The 27,677-nt window shown below is 67.2% G+C and overlaps 1 protein-coding gene across 5 annotated transcripts; it reads left to right on the forward strand.

Annotated features, from left to right (window-relative positions):
• On the forward strand, nt 1-27,150 carry INF2 (inverted formin 2). Of its 5 annotated transcripts, none has more exons than XM_078447781.2 (23): nt 32-147; nt 11,535-11,934; nt 13,476-13,591; nt 13,660-13,819; nt 14,155-14,188; nt 14,775-14,916; nt 15,613-15,754; nt 15,962-16,720; nt 17,260-17,405; nt 17,483-17,544; nt 17,975-18,077; nt 18,308-18,393; nt 18,723-18,823; nt 19,426-19,496; nt 19,567-19,674; nt 19,764-19,834; nt 20,515-20,635; nt 20,990-21,154; nt 21,238-21,340; nt 21,523-21,684; nt 22,238-22,846; nt 23,284-23,340; nt 26,169-27,150. In XM_078447781.2, the coding sequence occupies exons 2-22, from the start codon at nt 11,544-11,546 to the stop codon at nt 23,337-23,339; spliced, it is 3,708 nt and encodes a 1,235-aa protein (XP_078303907.1). In that variant the 5' UTR covers nt 32-147; nt 11,535-11,543; the 3' UTR covers nt 23,340; nt 26,169-27,150. The 5 variants fall into 5 exon arrangements, with proteins under 5 accessions (XP_060476930.1, XP_078303907.1, XP_078303904.1 ...); XM_078447778.2 differs by lacking the exon at nt 32-147 and adding an exon at nt 6,025-6,122; XM_078447780.2 differs by lacking the exon at nt 32-147 and adding an exon at nt 9,686-9,895.
• Nucleotides 27,151-27,677: the final 527 nt, after the last annotated feature.

The raw sequence follows: 27,677 nt of genomic DNA on the forward strand, positions 1-27,677 counted from the left end.
GGCGGGGCGGCACCTCCTCTTCCGCGCGCCCCGCGGAGCGGGAGCCCGAGCCCAGCCCAACCCGGCGCGAGCCGTGCGGAGCCCGCGGTGGGCGGCCTGGCGCGGCCCCTGGCCCGACCCGAGTGAGCGCCGCTGCACCCCAGCCCGGTAAGTCCGCGCCTCTGGGCCCCCCGCCCCAGGAGCCGCAGGGAAACTGAGTCCGAGCGAGGGGGCTCTTGGGGTTGGGGAGGGGGGCTGGGGCAGCGCGGCGTGCGCCCCGGGTGGCGGCACAAGGCGGCGGCCTCCCGGCTCCCTGCCCCCGGGCGGGGCCCCAGGAGTCCCCCCCCCCCCCCCCCCGCTGACCCCGGGGCTCATCCCACCCCTGACTGCCGACCCCCCGCGCGGAGACGCAGCTGGAACGCACTGGCCGCGGTGGTGGCCGGGGGTCAGCCGGGCCAGCGCCCCGCCCGGTGCCAGCAGAATTTCCCCTTCCCGCGGCTGCCACATCCTGACCATGAATCAGCCACAGTTGGGAAAATAAACTTCAACTTCGGGTCGGCAGTCCGGTGGCCCCACGAGGTGCGCACGGGCCGGGGGTCCCGCGAGTGCTGCTGTGTCTGTAGCTGCAGCGGAGCAGCTGGGCGCACCCGGGGCCTTGGCACCCCGCAGGCAGGCCTTGGGGGAGCGAGAGCCCCCATCACTGCGCTGGGTTCCTCCCGGTGGGAGGCCGGTTCTGTGTTCCCCCACTGTTCCTCCAGTCCCGGCCCTGGACCCCCTTCCTGGGGAGGGACCTGAGGCGCCATCAGCCTGCAGCCGCTCCCGTGGCGTTCAGGCTGGGGTCTGACTGCCTAGCCTCCTGAGGTTCTGTAACCCAGGGCCCCAGGCTGCATGGGGGCCGGAGCTGTGACCGCAGCGTTAGTGCCCCACTGTGACACACGGAGACCCCGACTGGCTGGCGAAGATGGCCACGACCCTGCCCGGGGTCAGGCACACCCACAGGGGAGCTGTACTGGGGAAACTCCTTTCCCACCAGCCTGCTCCCTCTGGCAGTGGGACCTGGCAGTGGGACCTGGGCAGGACGCTTGCCTTCTCTGGGCCTCAGTTTCTCCATCTGTACCCTGACGGTGGGGACGGTGGCTCAGGTGTGGACCTCTTCCCTGGACCCAGAGCAAATGCCCTAACCCCCTTCACCGTGCTGTCCAGGGCAGGGAGCGCTGGGGGAGAGGGTGCCGCCGTCCCAGCGTGTCCAGTATCGGCTCTTGGTTCCGGCTCTGGGGCCTCACACTGTCCCCATCCCTCACCAGGAGAGCATCGACTCTCAATTTAAAAAGCCAAGTTGGGGTAGCAGCCCCAAGCTGTCCCCTGTCCCCTGTCCCCCGTCCCGGCCCCACGCAGTGGCTCAGGGACGATGGACAGGTCATCGGGGCCAGCAGACAGGCAGAGGGGCCCTGCAGAGCAGAGGACCCAGAGGATCGAGTGATCAGGTGGGGCTGCCCTCCTGGGACCCAGCCATTTACAGCAAAGAGTTAACCATCAGGTGAGGGCCCCCCACTTTGTGGAGGTGCTGACGGCTGTCGGAGCTAATTGCGAACACCTCACCTTCCGGGACCGCGAGCTCCTCACCTTAAATAGACTCCGTTCGCCTTTCCTCAAAGCGCAGTTGATTCCAGGTTGGAAAAGTTAGCAGGTTCGGAAGGGCGGGGGAGGGGTGGATGGTAGCTGGATAACCTCGGGCGGGCACTGCCTGCGGGTGCAGGGCACGCCGCCGCCGGCCTGGCTCCGGCCTGGGGTGTGGGCACTCTCTGAGGCACCCAGAGGAGGAACCAGGAGGCAGAGTGCCCCCACAGTTGGAGGGGTGAGGCCTGACTCAGCTGCCTGGCCCCCTCCCCCCTGCACCCCAGCAGGGGTCTAGCAGTTGCTTGGCTCAAGGCCCAGTGGACACAGTGGCTTGGGAAAGGCAGTGGACAGAAGTGGGTCCAGGGGACCTGGGCCCGGCACGGAAGGTTGAGGCCAGGCAGGAGCCAGGCCTGGGGGACCCTGTGTGTCCAAGATGAGAAAGTGGCTTCAACCCATTATAAAGGAAGGAGTGCCTGTGCTGGGGCAAGCGCCTGGTCCCTGGACGTGTGAGAGAGGATCTGACCATGAGGCCCCACCCCCCCCCCCCAGCAGCCTCACCCCTAGCAAGGAGGGTCTTGCCGGGCCCACCTCTCAACACCAGACAGCCTGAGTCCTGAGCTGGCGTGGAGTCTCTTCACCAGCTGCCCACCTACCCAGTGCGCAGAGAAAGCTCCAGACCGAGGGAGGCTCTCGCTCCGGGACCGCCAGCCTCCTCCTCCTCCTGGGCCAGGCAGCAAGACAGGGGGCAGGGTGGGCCCGTCCCCCCAGCAGGGGCCACCGCTGCTTGTCCGCTGGACAGCACCTTCCCCAGGTGTGACTGAGGAAGCTGTGCGGCTGCTCGGGGCCTCCCCTCTGCCGGGTGCACTGCCAGAACCTCCTGAGAGCGAGTCCCGAGTCTGGCCTGTGCACTGCAGCAGTCCCAGGGTCCTGAGTGGAGTCTGTGTGCAGAACGGGTGAATGCACGAAGGAGTGAATGGACCCACCCCACGGCCTCCAAGTCTCACGCCTAACCAGTGAGGCACGGGTACTGTGATTATCATCTGTTTCACGGAAGAGGAAACTGAGGCACAGGGTTGTTGGCTTGTAGAATCTGTGGTGTCACTCTGGCAAGATGCATTTATAAAGCCCCTACTGTGTGCCCCGGGCTTCTGGGCTCACCTCACTGCTCCAGTGGGCCAGAGCAGGCGTACGGAAAGTGCTTTCCTGGGGTCAGGGTGAGGACTGGCTGGCCCCGGTGAGCACCTGGAGGCCAAGGCTATCCCCCGTCCCGCGTCACCACCACTCTGGGAATAGGAGAGCCTCGTGCTGGCCCAGCAGCACCCTCTGGCCTCCCAACAAGGGACGGGGCAGGCCCCGGGGCACCCACCTGGGTGACTCCCTAGCAGCGCACGTGGGCAGGCAGCTGCTGTGGGGCAGGAGGGGGGTGGTGACAGCACTGGGAGGACTAGGCCACCGAGCTACCTGAGGACAGCGTGCGCTCTCTGCCCGGCCAGGCCACCCTCCCCGCCGTGTGCTGCTGGGGCACCCTCCACCACGCCCCTGCCTGTGAGCTGGGCCCACGTGGGAAAGGAGACGCTGGAAGGTGGGAAGGTGGACCCAGGGCCACCTGCTCGCATGAGGCTGGCCTGGGCCGACCCCACAGGGAAGGCAGGGGCCGACGTGAGCAAGGAGTCGTGTGCAGTGCTGCTGAGGGCCATCATGTGGGGCCCTCCGTGGGTGAGAGACCAGCCAGGAGATACACTTGGGGAGGTGGAGGCAGGCCGTGCCTCCCATTTAGCAGATGGTGCCACTGAGGCCGAACCTCCAAGCCTAGCCTTGTGGCTAGCCCAGGGCGTGCTGGGTCAGGGAGGAGGAGGCCAGTTCCAGACACACATGCAGCCCCGGGTGGTGGCTTCCCTGCACTGCCCCAGTCCCCACCATGCCCGGGCCAGCCAGTGCCCACCCCTACGTGCACACACACGCACACACACAGCCCGTGGGGCAGGGCTTTCTGTCTCTGAGCTCGATCTTGGCCTTGCGGAGCACTGGTGGACGTGGGTGTGGACACCAGCAGGGGCCCTGGCCAGCTGTGTCAGAGGGCATCAGTCTCTCCACTGTGCCTGGCCCTGGGTGTGACCTCAGTGTGCGGCCTGCTTCTGCCGCCATCCGGGTCCCTGTGCCCGGGTGCCCGGTTCCGCTCCAAGTACAGCCTGACACCGCCGTCCTCGAACAGCCGCAGGGAGGTCAACTGTCCGCTCTTGGCCCGGCCGGCGGCGGGGAGGGGGCGCGGCCTGTCCCCCCTCCCACCCGCACTGACGGGAGTGCCGGGGCGGGACCCCGCCCTGCTGGAGGCCCCCACTGCCCCTGCCTGGTGCCAGCCGGCTGCCGTGGAGGTGGGGGCGGGGGAGTGGGGGGCCGCCCCCCGGAGGTGGCAGAGTGATAGGAGGGACGCCCAGAGGTGGGACCCGGGAGATCACCTGTAAGAGGAGGTGGGGGGTCCCGCCCAGGAGGGGCCTCGCAGGCCAGGCAGACAGTGCTGGCTCAGCCAAACCAGCATCCCCGGAGAAAATCCCGGCCCTTTTACAGATGAGGAAACCAAGCCCACGATGGGCCTGGCCCTGCGCAACTGGCAAGAAATACCTGGGGGGGGGGGGGGGGGGCGTCTTGTGGTGGACACTGGGTCTCGCTCACCGGCGCGGGCCAGGCTGCTGGCACTGGCTGCCTGAGCCAGGCGGCCCGGGGCTGCCGAGTGGGGGGCTGCATCTCAGCTCGTGTCGGCCGCTGGTAGCCTGGCTGAGGAGGAGCAGGCGGGGGGCGCAGTGGATGGGTGGGCAGCTGGGCACGGTGCTTTCCGGCGCATTCCCGGGACTTACGGATGGTGCCTGTTGATCTGTCAGCAGGCCCAGGGGTTGGCATTGACCCGCGCATCCCCATTCGAGGACTGCGGCCAGAGCTCTGGGAGGTCCTGTGGCTGGTCCAAGGGACACAGCCAGCCAGCGGCGGAGCCTGATCCCAGCCAGAGTCTGAGCCGTCCTCTGCCCTCAGGGCCCTGGTAGTGCCGGGCGGCCCCTCCCCCCCCCCTCCACCCGCTGCTGTGTCCTCCCTGCTCCTGGGCAGGAAGCCTCCAGCTGGGACTGGGGACCGGCCAGGGGCAGGGACTGCCGGGGCAGGCAGTGGGCAGTCTTGAGCCACACCCCAACACCCCGAGGCCTCGGCAAGGCCCGAAGCCTGAAGTCTCTGGCCAGCCCTTCTCCCTGGGCACCGAGTGTCCTCCCAGCCTGGGAGAGGCCTTTCCTGAGGACGGCGGGGAGACAGAGGAGGGACATGGGGTCTCCCGAAGGAGGCATCTCTGAGCTGCATCTGGTCTTGGGGGACAGAACCCAGGGAGGAGGGATTCTGGTGGCCTGAGGTCTTCCTGTGGCCCAGCAGAGCCCCTGCGGGCGGAGGCTGTGGCCAGGCGCGGGGCCTGCGGGCGGTCCAGCAGCCCCAGAGTCAAAGGCCACCCTGCCACGTGGGGGCCTCCGGTTCCTCACAGGCAACACAGGTCTGTACTTGTCACTGTCCTCCAGCGATCACTGTTGGAACTGGCTCAGCCACAGAAGGCAGCGGTGGCCGCCGCTGTCCTCCTCAGCCACCCATGCTGCCCTCCTGTGCTGAGGCAGGCGGGCGGCACCCGCCCCTCACGCCTCCGGCCACCAGGCGCTGGACCAGACCCTTGGGAGTGTCAGAGGGGACCAGCCCCCTCCAGGGACTCCCACTGGGCCTGCCCTTCAAGCAGCTGGGGGAGTGGAGGCCTGGTGACAGCAGGAGGTGAGGGCAGACCCAGTCCCTGCCAGCTCCCAGCACAGGTGGAAGCGAAAGCTCGGCTTCCTGGCGTGGGTGCCTCCACCCCTTCCTGTCCTTCCCCACCCAGCAAGCCATCCGCTGGGGTCAGGGGGACACCCAGACCACCCCAGCCCAGTCCCAGAACCTCCTCCCAGGGAACAGGGGCAGGGGAGGGATAGGGGAGGGGCAGGGGTGGGGCAGGGGCAGCATCAGCAGTACCCCCCCCTCCCGCCCCCGCACAGGCGTTTCCTGTTTGCCAAGTCCATCCCCCACACCAGGGCAGCCTTTTCTGTGGCTTCTTTCCTAACCCAGGAGGGTGGGACCCACGGAGGATGCAAACAGGCCCGGCCTGGGCTCTGTGTCTGACCTCACTCCCACCTGCCCCAGATCCTGGTGGCACAGTGCCTGGCCTCCCTGGTGACCTGAGCTGAGCCCTGTTCCCTCTGAGATTTGGGGCCTTTTCTGTCTTTCTAATTATGACAAAGACCACATTCACCCCAGATGCAACTTCTGTTAGCATTCAGGCGTGTGTCTTGTGTGATATGTTTTATGGTTGAAATCCTACACAGTACGGCTTGGTGTCCTACTTCCTGTCTCTGTTTTTAATTCAACACTGCTGTGAAGGTCTTGGCGCCCACCCGCCTGCAAGCCGCCCCTTCTGTCTTATTGCTGGATGCTCCGGCGGCCCGGCCGGCCTCCTCACACACAGCGGGGCATTCAAGGTGAGGGCTTGGGAGGCATGGATCTTGCACCCCGTGCTGGGACTGCAGGCAGCAGGGGGTTGGAGCATGAGACCATGGGGGGGGGGGATGGGGGGGCACGGGCAGTGGGAGGACTCTGCCCCTTGGCCAAGGTCCTCTGCACTCTGCCTGCGGGTGGGCAGGTGATGGGTCGGCACTCTGCTGTTCCTCCTTCCCCAAGGCCCACCGTGCACTGGACCCTCACCGGGGATGAGCCCGAGGGCAGGTGACCCACCCAAGCCCCTTGGGGGCTTGCAGCCTGGTGGGTAAGGTCGTATGTGCCCGAGGCTTAGAAGGAACTAAGGTCTTGGAGGGAGGAGAATGGGATCAGCCTCAGGGGCTTCCCCAACCCTGCAGGGCCCCGGCTGCCCCTGGGCTCCGGGGGAATTGCCGCTGGAAATACAATCCAAGGGTTACCAGGCAGTGGAAAAATTCGGAGCTAAAAATAAAGTGTGGCAGCCCCTGCCTCCAGTTCCGGAACCCCGCTCCTGCCGTTTTACCCGCCTTCCCCAAGGAAGGCAAGCTCGCTGTTTGCACCCCGCCCCCGCCCTCACTGGCTCTGGGCCCAGAAGCACCCCAGCCCTGGTGGGGATGTTGGCAGGGCCGCCCCTCTCACAGGTGCCCAAGTCCCCAGCCTGTGCCTTCCCTGGCCCTCACGGCCCGCCCAGGGCCCCCAGCCCCTCCTCCAGCCCTCGCAGGGATCAAGGAGCAGAAGGCCAAACCCCCTCCTCCAGGGCGCCGAACTCCGGCACTTAGTGCGGGCTTCCCCGCCGCCGCACGCTGCTGGAAGCCCCCTCCCGCCCCTGGGCCCATGCAGGGGCCTCCCGGCAGCCGTGCCCAGGACATGGCTTGGTGCCCGGTGCCCGCCTCAGGAGGCTCTCCCGCTCAGGCTCGGTTTCCCTATTTGCATAACAGGGGCTGGTCTCTGAGGTCGGGTGGGGGGGGGGGTGGGGGCAGCTCTGACCCTGCCCCCGCCCCCACGCACACAGCTTGACAGACAGGCAGGGGCGGTGGCTTGCCGTGAGTCAGCACAGCTGCCCGGGCCTGTGGGCGCCGGGATGTAGGTGCGGGCAGAAAGGCAGATGGGTGTGCGAGGAGGGGCCAGGAGGACCGGCGTCCAGTCTCCTCCAGGTCCTCGAGTCAGCAGCGCGGGCCGTGAACGCGCGTGAGCCGTGGGCTGACCCAGGAGAGCTCGGAGGGAGACCCTGCCTTCGGGAGTCAGAGTCTGCAGGGGGAGGCGTGGCCCCGCCCCAGTGGGAACCCCACGTTATTGGTAGAAAAACTCGAACGCTGGAGAATCTCGGGCGACATCACACTCCTGCGGGAGCCCCAGCGCCTTCCTCTGCGGAGTCCCTCTGGTGCAGGGCTGGGGGGGGGGCACCTCCCAGCTGCCCTAGGTCCAGGGTAAGGCCTCAGCCCCCTCCGGGGGCTCGGGCCCTGGAGACCCTCGTGCTCTACGGCGGGCGGTGCTGGCTGCAAAAATTCTGCGAATGCAAATTCCTGCGCTGGCCCCGCCCCCGCGCGAGTGGGGGCCCCGAGAGCGCATTCCTGAGCGTGTGGCCCCGCCCCCGGCAGGCTGGCTACGCCCCGCCCGGAGGGCCCGAGTCTGGGAAGGTCCCTGCGACCCCGCCCTGTCTCGGCGCCGGGCCTGGCTGGGGGCCCGCCGCTCAGCCCAAGAGTCGGGCAGGGCCGGACGCCCGGGGACGGCGTTACAACAGCCACAGCGCTCCCGGGCGCTCGCCCTGCCCACCAGGTCCAGCTTCTCCCCTGGCAGCCCCGCAGCAAGCGTCACTGTACAGATGGAGAACAGAGGGGCAGAGGGACTTCCCCGCGGCACACAGCCAGCGAGCAAGCCCAGGAGCCTGGCTTCTGGCTCCCAGCATGCTGCCTCCCACGCAGGTCCCCTCGCTGTCCTCCCGAATCCCTCTGGGGCTCGGGGCGGAAATGCTCAACCGCCATCCGGATGGGAAAGAGCTGTTTATTCTGAGCCGCTTCAGGCAGCGAGTTGGTCACCGCTCGCATTTGTCAGACTCGAGGCAGGCGGGAGGGTGGGAGCACTTCGTATTTTAGTTCCATGTATATATGTTCGCTGTTAGTGTGGACGTACGTGTATAATGTATGCGTGCGGTGCATATTTTTTAAGCATTCGTTTTTAAAAATTATTTTATTTAAAATTTTTATTGTATAATTATTTATTATTATGAAAATTATTTATTTAAGTAATTTCTACACACAATGTGGAGCTCGAACTCACCACCCTAACTGAAATCAAGAGTCAGAGGCTCCTCTGACTGAGCCAGCCAGGCGCCCCACATCTATACTTCTTATATATAATTGTTGCCATGTATGTGTAATATCATGTGCACACATATGAGGTATTCACGTAGTACATACACGTTACACGATATATGCTTACTGTGCATGTGTAATATTATGTGCATTAACGTACATGTGCAGCCTATGTACATAGTATAGAATACATGCGTTAATTATCACTATGTAGTACGTATATCTATGTGTATATGATGTATACGTGTAGTACATACATGGGCTCTGTAGCATGTATATGTTAATATGTGAAAGTGTTTTCTATGTATAGAAAGCTTCGTTGTAGGAAAAAGGGGGGCTCAGGGGCACCCGGGGGAGGGGCTGGGGGCCTGGGGAAGTGGGACAGCCCGCGTGATCGCTTGGGGAGTGCGCTCGGCTTTCTGGTTGGTCCTCAGGTGGGCGTGGCAACAAAAACTGTGGAAGCCGTCATCCAGCCCCGGCCATGTGGGACACTGTCCCAGGGTGGTTGTGCGTCAGAGATCGAGGTCCGACTTCCGGCAGGTCTGCTGTGGAGACAGCGGGCTTCCTCCTGGGCTGTGGCTGCAGTTTGTGGGTCGGGGTTCTGTCCTGGTGTCTGGCCGCCGTCCATCCGTGTATTCAGGAGCTGGTCCTGAAGGGCAGTTGAAACATTTCTAGGGAGTCATCCTCCACCCAGGACCTAAGCAGGTGGGCCCTGGATGAGGCCAGGCAGCCTGGTGGCATCACAGAGGGAGAAAAGTCATCCCTACCCACAGCTGAGCTCACTCTCCTAGTTGGACGCCCTCTCCATACTGGGCCACAGCCCGGTGCCTCGTGGGGCATGGCCAGCTTGTGAAACTCAGCTCCGGGGCACACAGCTCAGGATCCTTCGTGGACAGGCAGGTGGATGGGCCGGTCACCTGCTGCTGTGGTCCCACCCACCCCCCCCCCCCACAGGCCAAGGGAGCCCCCACAGGTGGGGTCCCTTGGGGTGGAGAGCCCGTGGCCGCCAGGAGCCCGGTGGGGCGCTCTGGGCCACGCAGGCTGGCTCTGAGAGGCTGTTTTCTGCATCTAGGGACCCCTGGGGCTCTTGGCCAGGGAAGATACTTAGGATGCTGGAGGCCTGGCCTGGGAGAGGTCATGTTCCAGCCACTCAGCCTGTGCCAGGGAAACAGGGACTTGGGCCAGTGGGGCGGGGGTGGGGGCGGGGAAGGCAGGGTCAGTCCCGGCTGCGTCTTTAGGCAGCAGCACCCGAGGTGCGTGGCAGCGTGTGCGAAGGCCCCTCTGCTGTGCTCTTCGTGGTGGTGGGAGCGGCCCCCTCCCCTGCCACCAGGAGGCCGCCCAGGAGGGACCAGAGCCACAGCCGGCAGCGGTCAGCAGGGATGAGAAGCCAGGAGAGTGTGAGGGGCGGCCCGCGGCAGGGCCTGGAATGGGTGGGCAGAGGCAGCCGGAAGGTCTTGCGCATCTGGGTGAGTGGACGGTGAGGGAGCGGGTAAGAGGGCCGGGCCTGAGGGAGCAGGTGGGCTGTGCGGTCACAGGGAGGGCTGTAAGGGCTCCTGGGGGACGGTGACCGCCACCCGGCCGCCCCCCTGCAAGGACACCGCACCCACTCCCTCTCAGGATGCCCCCAGTAGGCTGATGCAGAAATTCAGGCGAGGAAAGGAGGCTCAGACGGCTCGAGTGGCCGGTGGGCCCAGAGCCGTTCCTCACCCCCCCGGCCCCCCCGCTGGGGGACCCCAGGGGCCTGTCTGGCAGTCAGCCAGGCAGGAGGATAAGGGGCTCGGTGGGGGTCTGGACCCACTGCAAACAGGAGGGGCTGCTGAAAGGCCAGGCCAGCCATGCCAGTGGGGGGAGGGGGGGGCGCTCGGGAAGCACAAGGGACAATACCCAAGAGTCACCAAGGCAGAGGGGGCGGGAGGCCTCCAGCTGCACCACAGTGAGCACAGAGGGCCTGGAGCCAGGCCTGGGACAGGCCCCTGGGCTCTCGACCCCTCTCGGCCTGCATCTCCTACATATGACCTCAGATGGTCCGTGGGGTCTCCCCCCGACTTACCGGGTCCCGCAGCCCTGAGATCGAGGCCCGGCTGGACGGCCAGCCTCTCCCAGCCCCCCTCGGACCGGAGTCCAGTCTCACTCAGCCCTGCCCTTTCCAACGGGGGGGCGGTGGGCATGTGACCGCGCTTCTCTGGGTGCCTCCCCCGTTCCTGTCCCGTCAGGTGGGCGCGGTGGGGGGCTGGAGGGCTGTGGCATCCCCGGGCGCGAGGCGTGACGGTACTGCCGCGCTCTGGTCCTCGGGCTCCCTCTCGGCAGCCCCGTGCTGTCCTTCTCAGGCTCTAAATATAAAACCTGAGCCATACATGGTCGCGGAGAGCCTGGGCTGCCCCTGACTTTTGAGGCCGGTCCCCAGAGGCCGCGGTCCGGGACGGCGTCACCACCGAGGGGCCGGAGGAGGGGGGCTTGCCGGGGGTGGCGAGGGCGGAGGCACAGCCCGTCCTCTTTAGGGGAAAGGTGTGTGTGAGGGGACATCCGGTGCTCCGTCCACATTGGTTGGCAAACGCAGGGCCGCGGAAGCCAGGGCCTGGCAGGCTGCTTCCCCGCAGGGAGGGCCCGCGATTGGGGGAGCACCGGGCATGACCCTCCAGTCAGCCCCTTCCCCGGCACACGCCTGAGGCCTGGAATTGCCCCGCTGTCCCTATCTGACCCTGTCCACTGGGCAGGGGAAGTGCCCCGGGACAAGATAAGGGAGCCCCGGAGACGCCACTTTTGTTGCATCATCACCGCTGGGTCAGTGGTATTCCTGCCGGTGTAGCCGCCTCGACAGGGTGGGCGGGGCGGGGGGGGGGGGGGGCTGGCGCTGCTGTCAGCCCAGCCGCTGTGGCCAGGAGCGCCTGGCACGGAGGAAGCCCGGGGGTGGTGGCAGCTCAGACGGGACGAGGGTCTGCCCGCAGCATCCCCCCCCCCCGCCCCCGCAGGGCAAACCCGGCGGGCGGGTGGGGATACTGAGGCAGGGGACCCCCGCCCGCACCCGCCCTGGCCTCTCCCGCGGTGGGGCACCCGGGGGGCGGAGCTGGGCTCAGGACTCACGCCCCCCTCCCTCCGGCCCTGCAGTTCGGCAAGATGTCGGTGAGGGAGGGCGCGCAGCGCAAGTGGGCGGCGCTGAAAGAGAAGCTGGGGGCGCAGGACTCGGACCCCACGGAGGCCAACCTGGAGAGCGCCGACCCCGAGCTGTGCATCCGGCTGCTGCAGATGCCGTCCGTGGTCAACTACTCGGGGCTGCGCAAGCGTCTGGAGAGCAGCGACGGCGGCTGGATGGTGCAGTTCCTGGAGCAGAGCGGCCTGGACCTGCTGCTCGAGGCCCTGGCGCGCCTGTCCGGCCGCGGGGTGGCCCGCATCGCCGACGCCCTCCTGCAGCTCACCTGCATCAGCTGCGTGCGCGCCGTCCTGAACTCGCAGCGGGGCATCGAGTACATCCTCAGCAACCAGGCCTACGTGCGCCAGCTCTCCCTGGGTGAGCCGCGGGCTGCCGGGAGGCCAGGCCGGCACAGACGGCCAGCCCCTTGGTAACTCTGCGTGAGGCCCCAGGCCCTGGAGGGCGGCAGGAGGGCTGGGGTCGCAGGAGAGAGCTCGGCTGGGCAGGCAGGGAGGGCTTCCCGGAGGAGGAACCGGGTTCGCATCGGCCCCAGGTCCGGGACGTCCAGGTGACCTTGGAGCCCTGGTCCTCCACCACCGGCCGCACCTGGCTGCCCGGTCTGTTCTGTGACCCTGCCCGGCCTTTCCGCCCAACCCTGCGCTTGTTGGGGCCCCACCCTCTCCCCCCCGGGCTCTGCCTACACCACTCCCACCACCCGCCACCCAGGTCCGGGCCCTGGCGGCTGGAGTCCCGCTTGCCTTCCACCTGGCTCCGAGCCCTTTGAGCCCAGCCGGAACCCCGGCCCTTGCCGATGGCCTCTTCCTCCACCTTCCCCCACGCCCCTGCCCCTGCCCATTCTGTGCCGTCTCCCACCACGTGGGGCTTCACCTCCAGCTCAGGCTGCTCTCTGCCTTTGTGTGCCTGCTGATTCCTTAAGTTCTTTTTTTTATTTTTTTTTAATGTTTATTGATTTTTGACGGGGAGAGAGAGAGAGAGCACGAGAGCAAGCGATCATGGGTGGGGGAGGGGCAGAGACAGAGGGAGACACAGAATCTGAAGAAGGCTCCGGGCTCTGAGCTGTCAGCACAGAGCCGGACGTGGGGCTCGAACCCACGAACCGCGAGATCATGACCCGAGCTGAAGTCGGACGCTTCACCGACTGAGCCACCCAGGCGCCCCTGACTCCTTAAGTTCTGACTCCCGCTCCCCTCCTCCAGGAAGTCTCCCAAGGCTGCGCCCAGGGTTAGTCTTCCACCCTTGAGAGCAACCTCAGGTGGCCCTTAGTGAGCAGGGATCACTGTGTGTCCCTTGCCTGCCAGGCTGTGCTGCTCCGTGGCAGCACCCGGGCCCCACGATGCTTGGGGCTCCAGGAGGGCCAGTGACGGGTGAGTCGGCCCGTGGGGTGGGCGAGTGCCCGTGTGGGTGAACAAGCCACAGGCCACCTCGTTCCTGCCCTACCCAGCCTGGGCTTGGCTGTGCCCCCTGTGCCAGCTCGGGGGATAAGGTGGGAGGCAGGGGGCCACGAGGACGAGGGGGCATCCCAGGCTGTCAAGCACAGTCGGTACTGAGTTTGATGGAAGCATGGGCTCGGCCCAGGGCCATGTGCCAGCGTGGCCCTCGGCAGATCCAACATGGACCCCTCTCAGAACTGAGGCCCAGTCCAAGTGGACCCCCGCCTGTGAGCCCGTGCCTGCGGGGTCTGCCTCTCTGGTCCCGGAGGCGGGTCTGGGCACCTGGGGAGGCCAGCCCGGGAGGTGGCCAGTGTGCCGGTGCAGGGCGCCCTCTGGTGTCCACCTGCGGAAGTGTGAGTTCAGCTCAGGCCCAGGTGGGGACCAGCCGCCAGGAGGGGAGAGGGGGAGCCGGGCCTGGGGTCCTGGGCCCCCGCTGAGACTCCCCCACAATCTCCCGCCCCTCGGCAGCTCTGGACACATCCAACGTGATGGTCAAGAAGCAGGTGTTTGAGCTGCTGGCTGCCTTGTGCATCTACTCGCCCGAAGGCCACATGCTGACCCTGGACGCCCTGGACCACTACAAGGTGAGCCTCGGGGGACCCTGGGGCCTCGGTGGGCCCGGGACACGTGCTGACCCCTGCCCGCCCTGCAGACCGTGTGCAGCCAACAGTACCGCTTCAGCGTCATCATGAATGAGCTCTCAGACAGCGACAACGTGCCCTATGTCGTCACCCTGCTCAGTGTGATCAATGCCATCATCCTGGGCCCCGAGGACCTCCGCACCCGCACCCAGCTGCGCGGGGAGTTCACCGGTAACCGCCCGCAGCCCGCCCCAGGACCCCAGAGGAAGGCTCTGGGAAGCCGGCCCCCACCTGCCCCCCTCGGGGGACTCGGGGCCTCTCGGTGTTGACGCCCATCCCCAGCTCCGGTCCTACCAGTTGTGGGATGACCCCTTAGTGGGTGCGACCACGTGTCCCTCCAGAGTGTTCCTGGTGCCTTAGGAATGGCACCACCTTCCGGGGGGTGGGAATAAGCCCAGGGGGAGACCAGAGGAGAGGCATCAGAGGTGCAAGCGACCGGGGTCGGGGTGGGGGGGGCCGGTGGCAGCAGCCTCTGAGGCCTGCTGACTCCTCCTGTCCCTTCCCAGGGCTGCAGCTGCTGGACACTCTGACACGTCTGCGGTGAGTCCCCTGCACCGTCCCCCAAAGCCAGGCTCGCCTTCCCCTGGGCCCCACACAGCACCTCCAGAGGGGCTGGAGAGGGCTTCTGCCGCTGGACCCAGGCCGGTTGACAACGCAGTGTGCCACGCTGCGGGGTCTCCCTGCCTGGGGCCTTGGAGCTGCCCCTGGAGGCTAGGGTTGCCTCATGCAGTACAGGACCCCTAGCTGAATAGGAGGGCTCCTTCCGTGTAAGTATATCCCAGATGTCGTATAGGATATACTTATGCCAAAGGTCACTGGTCGTTTATCTGAAATTCAAACTTATTTGGGTGCCGGGGAATCCACGTAGCAGAGAACCCCCATCCTGGGCCTTCTCAGGACCACTCTCCTGGGTGGGACCCCAGCCCCGGGGATGCCAGCTGGGGAGTGGGGAGCCAGGGGGAGGAGCCTGGGCCTGTGGCTCTGCTGCTGAGCTGGCCCCAGGCTGAGGTTTGGCCACATGCGAAGCGTGGGCCACGCTGAGGGTCGTCCGTGCGTCTGTCCAGGGTCGGGGGAGGCTGGGGGGTGGGGGGCAGCGGCCTCAGCCCATCCGGCCCCCTCGCCCCAGGGATCTGGAGGACGCCGACCTGCTGATCCAGTTGGAGGCCTTCGAGGAGGCTAAGGCCGAGGATGCGGAGGAGCTTCTGCGTATCTGCGGCGGCGTCGACATGAACAACCATCAGGAAGTCTTCACTTCTGTGTTCCACAAGGTGACGACCCCCGGGACTGTGGCCTGGGCGCCGGGGCTCGGACACGGCTGCCTTCCCGGCCCTGGTAGGCCCCACCCCCAGCGGAGCCGTGGGCCAGATGTGGAGATGCGAGGGAGCAGTGAGGGGTCAGGGGGCTGGAGAGGGGAGAGCCTGGCGCCTGGCGGTAGGTCCGGGCTGTCATAGGCACAGAGCCAGGGCCCCAGGACCCAGGAGGACAGCATCACAAAGGCCTGGGCTGCCCAGAGGGAGCTGGACTGTCCTGGGCCCCAGCTGGCTGGCTACCGCCAAATGGCCCGAGGGGCCCCAGGACCAGCAAGAGGCCAGGAGGCTGATCTCTGGTCCAGCTCAGGCCCTCCCTGTCTGGGACCTTCTGTCCTTCAAAGAACCCGTGGCTCTCATCCAGGCGCGAGCGTCCCCAGGGGGCATCCAGAAACATCCAGAGACATGAGGTTTGCCACACTGGGGCAGAGGGCACTATCGGCTTCACGGGGGCCGGGACCAGCATCCCACAATGCACAAGGAAGCCCCCGCACGGAGAGCGGCCTCACCCCGAATGTCACCGGTGCGACGGTCAGGGAACCGTGAACCTAGCTCATCACCCGGGCCCTGCAAGCCGTAGAGTGCTGAGGGGGTGGACGTTCCCGGCAAGCTGAGGTGCTCCCGCTGACCCAGCCTCCGCCCCCCCCTGCCCCCCAGGTGAGCTGCTCCCCGGCGTCTGCCCAGCTGCTGTCCGTGCTGCAGGGCCTGCTGTACCTGGAGCCCACCCTGCCCTCCAGCCAGCTGCTCTGGGAGGCTCTGGAGAACCTGGTGAACCGGGCCGTGCTCCTGGCCAGTGACGGTGAGCAGGTGGGGCCCAGCGGGCACGGTGCCCACAGCCCTCACCCACCTCCCGCCCTGACCCCTCGCCCGATGCACGGCCAGCAGGGTCTCAGACCACTGCCGGAGGGTAGCCGCCCCCTGCCTGAGGGCAGTGGCCACGCCTGTCCCACCTCCCCCTACCCACCTCCTCTGGCCCTCGGCCCTGACCCCGGCACCCCCTCCCCAGTCCAGGAATGCACCCTGGAGGAGATGATGGAGCGGCTTCTGTCCGTCAAGGGGCGGCCACGCCCCAGCACCCTGACCAAGGCCCACAAGAGTGTCCAGGCTGACCTAGGCCAGGGTCGGAGGGGCAGCGTGCCCCAAAACAGCGGCGCCCCCAAGGCGGGGGTGGGAGGCCCGAGGCCCGAGGCGGACCTCAGCAGCCTGCACGCTGTCGAGGACCTGGTTGCTCCACAGCTGAAGGCCCCAGCCCCCCCACCTGCACCTCCACTCCCTGGTCCCACCACGGGGCCCCCTCCCCCGCCCCCCCCACCTCCTCCTCCCCCCCCTCCCCCACTGCCAGGCCTGGGAGCCCCAGCGCCCCCACCCGCACCCCCACTCCCTGGCTCCACCGCCGGGCCCCCTCCTCCTCCCCCCCCCCCTCCCCCACTGCCAGGCCTGGGGGCCCCACCCCCCCCACCCCCTCCACCACCCCCCCTGCCTGTCTCTGGCGGGGCCTTACCTCCTCCACCTCCACCGCTCCCGGGCACGGGGTGCCCGCCCCCACCCCCGCCGCCTGGCCTGGACGGGGGCCCCCCTCCACCCCCACCCCTGCCGGGTACCTCTGGCCCCTCTGCGGCGGGTGGCGTGGAGGAGGTCATCGTGGCCCACGTGGGCCCCAGCCTGGGCTCCTCCGCCTGGGTCCCAAGCCACCGGTGCGTGCACGCTCCCACTGTGCGCATGAAGAAACTCAACTGGCAGAAGCTGCCGTCCAATGTGGCCCAAGGTGAGCCCCCGCCCGGCTCTGATGCGGCGCGAGGTGAGGGCCCCCCAGGCTCCGTGAGTGGCTTCCTGCCCGAGCGGGGGTGCCGGGCCCTGCTGGCCTGCGATACCGACTGGTAGTATATGTGCTCACACCTGGGCCCCTGTGTCTCCCCCGCCCCCCCCCCCCCCCAAGTGTGGGCCAGGGCCATTTGATCTCTGCTCTGGACTCAGCTCCTGGGAGGTCTGGGCAGGGCGGGGCGGGAACGGGTCACAGGTCACCTGTGGAGGGCCTCTCTTCCCACGCGCACCCTCGCAAGCCGATGGGTGGCTCCGATGCCACAGCCCCACAGCGCCCAGGCCCCTGGGTGCCAATGCCCAGAGAAGGTCAAGGCCGGGGCCTCCTGCCAGCCGGGTCACGGGCACGTATGCGTCCGCATGCATACGGTGTGACAGCAACGGGGCGGCGGGGTGGGGGGGCCTCCCCTCCCCGCCCCTCCCCCTCCATCCGTCAAGCCGCTGGGTGGGTGGGCGCGAACCCGACCGGGGGCCCCTCGTCCACAGAGCACAGTTCCATGTGGGCCTCGCTGAGCAGCCTGGGGGCCGAGGTCGTGGAGCCGGACTTCTCCAGCATCGAGCGGCTCTTCTGCTTCCCCGAGGCCAAGCCCAAGGAGCAAGTGGCAGCCCCGGCCAGGAAGGAGCCCAAGGAGGTGGGGCCGGGCTGGGGCTCAGCCAGGGGCCTCTGCTGCTCCCCGGGCACCAACACCAGGGCGGGGGTGTTTTCCAGATCACTTTCCTGGACTCCAAGAAGAGCCTGAACCTCAACATCTTCCTGAAGCAGTTTCGATGGTGAGCGGCACGGGCGTCACGGCCTCGCCCCTGCCCCGCCCCCTCGCCCGCACCTCCCGCTGGGCTCTGCGGCGCCCTCTGCAGGCCGCTCTGGGAACTGCACGTTCCGTCCTCGAGACCCAGACATCCGCGGGGAACCCCTCTGGTGGCTCTGGCTACGGAGCTCCCTGGGGTGCCTGAGCCAGACGGCCCGTGTCGCGAGCAGCCCCCTGGAAGGGGGAGGCGGAGGGTGCTCTGGCAGACAAGGAGTGTGGTAGTCGGCCCCAGGCCTCCTTACTGTTCAGCTGAGGCAGGTGGTTTGCCTTCTCTGTGCCCCGGGTGTGACCAGCGGAGATGTCACAGGCCGAGGGCAGTCCCCGACTGGCAGGGTCCCCAGGAACCCACATGAGGCCCCTCTCCTCCCATCCCAACCACCCCCTCTCACCTGCAGCTCCAACGAGGACGTCACTGCGATGATCCGGGCTGGGGACACCACGAAATTTGACGTGGAGGTCCTCAAGCAACTCCTCAAGCTCCTCCCTGAGAAGCACGAGGTGAGTCAGGGAAAGAGACTTGCTAGTCCTGCCGGGGGCGGGGGGGGGGCAGCATGGGGCGGGGGGGGGGGGGGGGGGGGGGAGGGCTCCCGGCTCGCGGAGTGTGCCGGATGGGGGGGGCGCCGGCGTGAGCGGGCCCCGGTGAGCCGGTCCACACAGGTGCAGGCAGGGCAGGGGGCTTCCTGGGAGGGCCGGGATCCGGAACCCCAGGAGTGGTCTCCTGTCTGCAGGTTGAAAACCTGCGCGCATTCTCGGAGGATCGGACCAAGCTGGCCAACGCCGACCAGTTCTACCTCCTCCTGCTGGGCATTCCCTGGTGAGCGAGTGGGGGAGGGGTAGAGGGGAGGGGAGAGGGGCTGTGCAGGCCGTTCCCTCAGGACTCCGTGAGGAGCGCCACACGGGTCACTCGTGCAGCCGCCCGCTCTGAGAGCCAGGGGTGCCCCGCAGGGAGGCGGCCGCCCTCCGGTGCAGCAGAGCTGGTCCAAAGTGCCATCCCTGGGCCCTGCCCCAGTCCTGCTGAGGCCCAGGAGCGCGTGTTGGAGCGCCAGGCCGTGGGACCCCTCCCCGAGCTCTGTGCCTCAGCCCCCGGCCGCTGCCCACCCGCAGGTGGGGGGCCCCGTCCCTGATCTCCCGCTCTGTCCCCAGCTACCAGCTGCGGGTGGAGTGCATGTTGCTGTGTGAGGGCACGGCCGTCGTGCTGGACGTGGTGCAGCCCAAGGCCCAGCTGGTGCTGGCCGCCTGCGACAGTGAGTGGGGGCGGGGCGCTCGGCACCAGGAGAGGGAGCGGTCGCCCGCCAGAGACGCACGCAGTCGTGCGCACAGACACAGGCACGCGTGCGTTTGCGGGTACACACGTATGTGTTTATGTATACACGCACGCACACGTGCAGAGGCACACACGTGTGCAGAGACTCGCCGCGTTCTCCAGATGAGGGATCAGCGGGAATACACCACAGCCACAGGGCAGAGACACGCGCGGTGGCCCCCCACTCCCTTCTTGGCCACGGGGCCAGAAGGGCCACCCTCCCCGACGCCCCAAGGGACAGTTAGCCGAGAACCAGGGAGGTCACAGCTACAACCTTCTAGAAGGTTCCTCTAGAACCTCATCCACAGAAGGGGGCCTCATCCACAGAAGGGGGCAGGGGTCATCTGCCCCAGGGTCGTGAGGCTTCAGTGAGTGTCAACGCTGGCAGACCTGCTCCCCGAGCCCCGGAGGCCATCCGCGCTGGGACTGCATGCAGCCCGGGAGGGAGCGTGGGGGAGGGGACCGAGGGGTGCTGCCCCCACGCCGCAGCCTCAGACGCCTCGCAGCACCCGCCCCTCCCTCTGCCCTGGCGCCCTCCCGCAGGCCTGCTCACCAGCCACCAGCTGCCCGTCTTCTGCCAGCTGATCCTGAAGATAGGAAACTTCCTCAACTATGTAAGTGCGCCGCGCCCCCGGCCGCACCCCCAGCCCCAGGAGGCAGGACGCTCACTCCCCACCCCCGTAGGGCAGCCACACGGGGGACGCCGACGGCTTCAAGATCAGCACGCTGCTGAAGCTCACGGAGACCAAGTCCCAGCAGAGCCGCGTGACGCTGCTGCACCACGTGCTGGAGGTGTGCCCGCGGGGCGGCCCCTGGGGCCCGGGCATCCCCGGGGCCCGGGCGGGGCCACGGCGGCGCTCACCGGACACGTTCTGTTGCAGGAGGTGGAGAAAAACCACCCAGACCTCCTGCAGCTTCCGAGGGACCTGGAGCGGCCCTCCCAGGCAGCGGGGTACGTGCCCCCCACCCGCCTCGCCCACGCCGGGACCCCCACCCCTGGTCCTGACCAGTAAGGCGGCCGGACCAGGCCGGGCCCCCAGATGCCCGTGGGACCCTCGCTTTCGGCCTGGGATAGGACCTCGGGTCCATCATGGCCTGATGGCCTGTCCCCAGATGATTTACGGGAGGAAGCTGAGGCCACGAAAGGGAGGGAGTGACCTGGTCGTGGGCATACCAGGGGCTAGTGCGACACCACCCTTCATAAGGTTGACCCTCACAGCAGCCCGTGAGCAAGGCCCATTGCACAGATGGCAAAAACCGAGGCCCGGGGAAGTGGGGCTGCATCCACGTGGGTCACTCGGCCCAGAGGGGCAGCCCTGGGGAGCGTGGCCCGGGCCTTCCAACACCAGGCACACGCTGCTATGGGAGGTCGTCAGGTCCCAGAGCTGCAGAACCTTTCTCGGAGGGTCAGACTAGGAGGATGGGCCGAGGCTTTGGGGTCGCTGTCCTGACACATCCCCCCAGCACCGCTTGGCCCTTCCCAGAGCCCTGACGTGCTTCCAGAAGCCTGTGGGCGTACGCGGTGAGGGCCCCCAGTGACCCCGCGGGCGTGCAGGGTGAGGCCCCCACCGACTCCATGAGACTGGACCTCAGCTGTCACCTGACCCCAGCGCACTCTCGGGTACTTTTCAGGATCAACCTTGAGCTCATCCGCTCGGAGTCCAGCACCAACCTGAAGAAGCTTCTGGAAATGGAGAGGAAGGTGTCCTCCTGCATCCCTGAGGTGCAGGAGCAGTACGCCCAGCGCCTCCAGGCGAGCGGGGCTGGGCTCGGGGAGCAGTGGCCCGGTGGTGTCCAGGGGCGGGCCCCTCCAGCCAGTGGGCCAGTCAGTCCGGGAGGGTGGAACGGGCAGGGCCGGGTGAGTGTGGGGGAGGACGGGGCCAGGGCGAGGGGCCCCGCGGCAGGGCGGCGCTGCTGTCCCTGGTCCCGAGGCAGCTCCTTTCCCCGGGGGCCGCGGTACCCAGTTGTCTGGTCCCACTGAGAAACCACTGCCCGTGGGGGCCCGTGCCGGCGGCCATCACCCTCCCGGGCTGTGTCCCTGTGACGGCAGGTGCCCCCCCCCGCAAGGTGTCCTCCCAGGGCCGTGACCGTGCGCCCACGCCCCCAGGCCAGCATCGAGGCCTCCCGGGCGCTGGACGAGGTGTTCCAGGCCATCGAGCAGAAGAAGCTGCAGCTGGCCAGCTACCTGTGTGAGGACGCTCAGCAGCTCTCCCTGGAAGACACGTTCAGCACCATGAAGACCTTCCGGAACCTCTTCCTCCGCGCCCTGAAGGTGGGCCCGCAGCCCCTTGCGGACCTCAGGCGGGACGGCTGCCGAGGGCTGGGGTCACGGGGCTCCGTGTCGGTCCCGCGCAGGACAACAAGGACCGGAAGGAGCAGGCGGCCAAGGCGGAGAGGAGGAAGCAGCAGCTGGCCGAGGAGGAGGCGTGCAGGCCGCGGGGCGAGGATGGGAAGCCCGGTGAGGCCAGGCGCCGGCCGGGGGCCTGGGGAGCCCCCGCGGGGCCGCGCCTGCATCTGGCCCACGCTCCTCCCTGCCCTGGAGACCCGGCGGCACCTCCCACGCCTCCAGGCTCCAGGTCCCCTGGGCGGGCTCGGGGGGCCCCACAAGCCGCGTCTCTGAGGGTCCGTGGGGCTTCTCAGTCAGGAGGGGAGTCGGGAAGCAGGAGGACGTGTGTGTCATCGATGCCCTGCTGGCCGACATCAGGAAGGGTTTCCAGCTGCGCAAGACGGCCCGTGGCCGAGGGGACGCGGAGGGGGGCAGCAAGGCGGCTGCCGGAGACCCCCTGAGGGACAAGGCGCCTGGTGAGACCCTCTCCCACCTCCTCATCGCCATTTCCCGCCCTCCTCGCTGCCCGGAGCCTCCCCTCCTGCAGGAAGCCCTCATCTCCCTTGCCGTGGGAGGTGGGGCCAGAGGAGCGGCTCACCCTTCTGGTGCTGGGGTGTCTCTGCCACGACAGAGAGCTCCCCGCGGGTGTGACAGCCCCCAGGCGGGCGGGAGAGATGGGCCAGCGGGCCTTTGACATCCGTCCCTGGGGCTCAGGGGTGCTGAGGGGGGCGGGGCGGGGCGGGGTGCTGCACTCCATTCTGCGTGGCTGCCACAGGGGCTGAGGGACAGGGGTGAAGTAGGTCCACACCCCGGGGCAGACAGTGGATGCCGAGGGCTGTTCTCCGGGAACCCCCACCTGGAGGCCGCCAGGGACGCCTCCTGGGGCAGCGGGTGCTGCGGAACGCGGACGTTCCGGTAGAAGCAGATACGGAGGGAGGCCCCCCGCTCCAGCACACCCTAAGTGGGGGCGCCGTCGGGCTGGCCTGGGAGTTGGGCCCCACCCTCAGCTGCCCTGTCCTGTGTCCACAGTGGCCACCAGAGACCCTGCAGGAGACACCAGCCACCCCACCTCTGAGCCCCACGGCAGGGACCGCGTGGATGCCACGGCCCCCGGCCCGCAGCCCACTGCTGACCCATCGGAGGAGGAGGGGCCCGGGCCCCTGGAGAGGCGTTCTTCCTGGTACACCGACGCCAGCGATTTCCTGGCCGCAGAGGACCCCCAGGCCCCCCAGCCCTCTGCGGGGGCCTGGCCGGTGGTGCTGGGAGGGGCTCAGGCCCTAAAGCCTCTCAGGCTCTCTGGTGACAAGCCCCCTGGGGCCACGGGGTCGAGCCAAGATGCTGAAGACCCCGCAGGCCCTCGGGACGCCTGCCTGGCCGAGGCCAACAGCACCGTCCGCAGGCCGGAGGCTACAGGCACGCGTGGCCACGGTGCCACAGGCCCCGGCGTGGCTGGGGACGGGGACGGGGACCAGGAGGACACAGCCCCGGATTCTGCACTGGACACGTCCTTGGACAGATCCTTCTCGGAGGACGCAGCGATGGATTCCTCAGGGTCTGGCACCCTCCCCAGGACCCGGGAGCGAGCCTCGAAGGGGACGGGCAAGCGAAGGAAGAAGCGCCCCTCGAGGAACCAGGAAGGTAACTTGGGGCTCCCCTCCCATCATCCTTTGTGCCCCGGAAGCAGGGCACCTGGGAGGGCAGGTCACACAGGGCCTGGGGGCACTGGCACGGGGTCAGAGCTCATCTGTCCCACGCCAGAGCCCTGAGTCTCTCTCTGCAGCGGGCGAGTGGCCCTCTTCCCCCCCCCCCCTCCCCAGAGCGTCCCCACGGCCTGGGGGAAGGAGGCCACGGCCCCACCTTCCGCGGGCGGGAAGGGCGACTGTGGGGCCGCTGCCAAGTGGCCGTGCCCCTGGCCCACTGGCAACCACTTCTCGCGACCTCAGGCAGGGAGTGGCAGGTGGGGCCGTCAGCCAGGGGCCGCCTGAGGCCCGGCCGTGTTTGGCTCGGCGTCCAGCTCCCAGCTCAGGGTGGGTCAGGAATAAGCCGTTGAGTGCGTTTCTCTTATTTGGAAGCAGAGGTTGCCCCTGACTCTGACGATAATAAAACAAAAAGACTCTGTGTGATTCAGTGAGGTACGTACCCCGCCTGGTGCCTGCACTAACGGTGAGCAGAGGCGGGGCCTGGGCCCTGCCGCTCCTGGACGCTAACCCGCTCCCTGCAGCCCCCCCGCCCCCCCCCCCCCGGGCCTGACAGCAAGCCCCCCTGCCTCCTCTGCCGCTGGTGGTGGGACCTGCCAGCCCTCCGCCTCGCCCCCCCTCTCGGGAAGGGCGGGAGCCATGCCTCGCTTAGCTGGTGTCCCCGCTGCGGCCGGGTGCGACCTCAGAGCTGTGCGCCCAGCAGAGGGGCCTCAAGAGGGCGGGGTGGACGAGACCAAGTCGGGTGCCCTCTGGGGAGCAGGGCCGCTGGGTCCCTGTCCCGACCAGCCTAGCTGACCATGGGGTTTACTGACTCCCAGCCTCCGGGTGAGACCCTCCACAGGGCACACCCCAGCCCTCCTCCGGCCCTGGTCCGGCCACACGTCCTCCTGGGGGGCAGTGAGTGACGGGCCCTCTCCAGGGAGCGGGCGGGCCTCCCCTCCCTGGCCAGGTCCTGGAAGCCATGAATGGGTCGATAGGCACCTCCTGGGTCGACAGCACCAGGACCCCCGGGTACGGGCAGGACCGTCCGTGTCTCTGATGTGGCCCAGCAGGCTCACAGACGCAGACGGACAGGCCTGGGGTCCCCGCTGCGCTCTGGACTGTGTCAGTGGGTGCCGGTCTTGTGTGCCACGATGGGGGGGGCCGTCTGGTTCTCCCCACACCTGTAGCCTTGCTGGGGCCGGCTCGGCTCCCAGCTCCGGGGCTTAGGCCTCAGCTGGCGCCCAGAGGAAGCAAGGGCAGGAGTGAAGTCAGGGGCTCCCATCTTTACGGTTTATCCTCACTGTCGGGGACAGCCTTCCGCCTGTCTCCTCCCAGGGTTACTTTCTGAGCTGGGCTGGCGTGTCCTTTACGAGCCGGGTCCGCCCCCGCTGCCGGCCCCAGGTGTAGGGGACAAGTGGGCCGTGTGGTCCGTGGGTTGGGGGCCTGCGGCCACATGTGCCCACTGCCCAGTGAAAGGCCAGGGTGCTCCCTCTGCTGCCACACAGCCCTCCACAGGTCCCCCCGTCCCCGGGGAGGGGGGGGGGGCAGGGACAGGAGGCAGGAATCCCAGCCTCCTCATCTCCTCGAGATTTTATTTGCAAAAACGTCAACCCGACAGGAAGTTTGCAAGATCATAATGAACACCGCCCACCCTTCACCCCGAAATGGCAAAATCTTGCAAAAAATAGCAAAGTTATCAGCATTTGCTGCCAACTTTGAGCATTGCTCTCAACTTTATGAAACAATTTGAAAGTTCTAGACTTTCAAACGCTTGGCCCCTGAACCTGACCTCAGGGGTCTCCTGAGAGCAAGGCTCTTCTCCCCACCCCCCCACCCCCCCCAGGACGAGTCAGGGTCTGTCCTGTGCAGCCCCAGGCAGGTGTCCCCAGGCAGGCCTGTCACACTGTTCACAGTTATTTGGACTTTTTGGAAATGAGGTCCTACCCAGGACCAGGCATCCAGCCTCGGTCTGTCTTGTGTGGCTCTGGGATTGTGGTTGTGGAAGACACCTTCACTCCAGGTGTTTCCCCTTGCCCCCAGCCCACCTGGTTCCCGATGGTGTTTGGGCAGGAATTCTGCACACGGGACGTGGGTCCCCACGCCGACCCCCAGCACCCCAGGAGAGCTCGGGGCCATTTGCCCTGTGGTCAGTGACCTTCACATCAATTATCTGGTTAAGGTGGTGATTTTGAGAGACCCCTGCTGTGCGGTGCCCTGGGCGCCCCCCGCCCCTGGCCCTGTGTCCTGGCACCCCACAGTGGGGCTGGGATAGAAACCATGCTCTGAATGACTTTTTTCTTAAGATTTTTTTTTTAACTTTTTAATGTTTATTTTTGAGAGAGAGAGAGAGAGCGTGAGCGACTGGGGGAGGGGCAGAGAGAGAGGGAGACCCAGAATCCGAAGCAGGCGCCCGGCTCCGAGCTGTCGGCACAGAGCCCGGTGTGGGGCTCGAACCCACGAGCTGTCAGAGCGTGACCTGAGCTGAAGTCGGGCCCTTAACCGGCTGAGCCGCCCGGGCGCCCCTTTCTTGAGATTATTTTTTTAATGTTTATTATTGAGCCAGAGAGAGAGAAAGCGCTCACGTGCGTGCATGGGAGAGGAGCAGAGGGAGAGAGGGAGAGAGGATCCCAAGCAGGCTCTGAGCTGTCATAACAGATCATGACCTGAGCCCAAATCAACAGTCGGACTCCTGAGCCGCCCAGGCGCTCCACTTTGAATGACTTCCGACCTTTCTGCCCCGTCTTTCTCCAGCATGCTCCCCAAACCCAAGTCTGCTGCAGACGCTCGGGGGCCTGGGACGGGCCTGGCTCTGGTGTGGCCGGGGTGGGGGGAGGGGAGTCGGGCAGGGTGCCACGAGAGGGCCCCTGGACCAGAGGGCTTTAGTGGGCCGGGGACCTTGCAGGGCCAGTTGGGGGGGCATGCAGGTGGCAGGAACTGTCCAGGTGGGGACAGCGTAAGGGAGCAGGAGGGACACCCCTGGGGAAGCGCCGGGAGAGACAGCGGTGCCGGGGATCGGTGAGGGCCGACCGTGTGCTACGGGCCCAGATCCGGCCTGGACGGGTGGGCAGGAGCCAGCTGGCTGGGGGGCATCCCAGCATCTTGCACCCGGAAGAGTCCTGCTGTGCAGGGGCGAGGGCCCAGGGTCAGAGCGGACCCAGAGACAGTAGGCCCACCGGGCAGTGGTGATGGGACAGCAGGAGCCTGGGGACCCCGACGCAGGTGCCTCGGCGCTGTCCCCGGCAGGTCTGCTCCTAATGATGCTTTCCTCTCGCCCCCCACAGGCCTCGGCCGTAAGCCCAAAGCCAAGTGAGCGTGCCCGCTGCCGGCCTCCACACAGCCGTGGGCCGCCAGACGTGCGGTTGAGCGGGGCTCCTCCGGGGCCAGGCTGGGACTGGGCCCCTGGGAAACCAAAACTCTGTGCCTTACCCTCCGGGGCCGTGGGCCTCCCGGAGCTTCCTGGGGCTGTTCTGGCCGAGACCCCAGCAGGCACCAGAGCCCAGCCCCCCGCACGCCCCAGCTCCCTCGTGGTCTGCTTGCCGAATGCCGATGCCCACGCCGGCGCCCGCATGCTCCCCAGCACCCGCCCGCAGGGGTGAGGGGCAGTGGCTGTGTCCCCAGGGCACCTTGAAGCTTGCGCCCTGCCCTCTGGCCACCTGGTGCCCAGATGCTTCTGGAGACAGGCCCTGGCGGACCTCTCCCTGCAGAGCCGTGGGAGCCCCCGCCCCCGCCCGCTGCCTCCTTACCGAGCCTCAGTCCCCCGCTCCCCGCTCTGCCCCCCAACCTGCTTCGCCAGGCCGGAGCAGAGAGTGTTTCTTCACTGAAATAGGGTTGTTCATGCATTCCTGCTGTCCTGCGGTAGCTGAGTTGGGTACAGGTGGGTGGGAGGACCCTGGGGCCTCGGGTAGGGGCAGGCTGGCCAGCATTGCCACAGATACGCCATGGTGCCCCTACTCGGCAGACAGGATCCGCACCGGGCACACCCAGCCCTGGGGGCGGGAGGGCATCTGTTCTCGCCGCCCCCGCCAAGCCCTCGCCACCCTGTCGACAGAGTGACCCAGCCTGCAGCCGCTGCTGCCTCCGGCGGGGTCGAGCACGCCCTCCAGCGGGGTCAGGCACGCCCCCGCCGGCCGAGAGGAGACCAGGGCCCACCCCGGGAGGGCCAGCCTGCCCGCGCCCCCACACCCGTCCCAGGTGTGCCCTGCCACCCAGGCTGGCATCTGGAGAGCCTCAGACCAATAAACAATAAAGAGCAGAGCCAGCCCATCGAGGGCCACGTGGTTTCAAGAAGCTGCGGGCGAACGTGCAGGGGCTGGACGGTGCCCGGAGGGGTCTGCCCTCCAGCAGCTGTGATGCGCTGGGGGGAGGGGGGGGGGTGGGCGGGCCGGCGTCCACAGGGCACCCAGAGTGGCCCGAGCAGATGGTAAACACCACTGAGGGCGGGTGAGGCGAGCAGGGCTCTTGGGGGCAGAATTCATGTACACATGGCTCACCCGCTGTGGGTGTGTAATTCAGTGACTTTTCAGCAGATGCACGAGACGTTCAAGCACCAAGATCCTATTCTAGAATATTCCACCATCCCCCAAAAGTTCTCTTAGCGCTCACTCCGCATCCCCCCTCTCCCAGCCCCCAAATCTGCTTTCTGTCTCGTGGATTTGCTTTCTGTGGACCATTCGTATGAACGGAATCCCAATACGTGGCCTTCTGTGACTGCTACGCTCCACATGGCGTGCTCTCGAGACTTCTCCGTGTCGTAGCGTGTGTTGGGACAACACCCCTTTTTCTGTCTGAGT

Source organism: Panthera onca, chromosome B3 (assembly GCF_046562875.1).
Source record: "Panthera onca isolate mPanOnc1 chromosome B3, mPanOnc1 haplotype 2, whole genome shotgun sequence".
Classification (NCBI taxonomy): Eukaryota; Metazoa; Chordata; class Mammalia; order Carnivora; family Felidae; genus Panthera; species Panthera onca.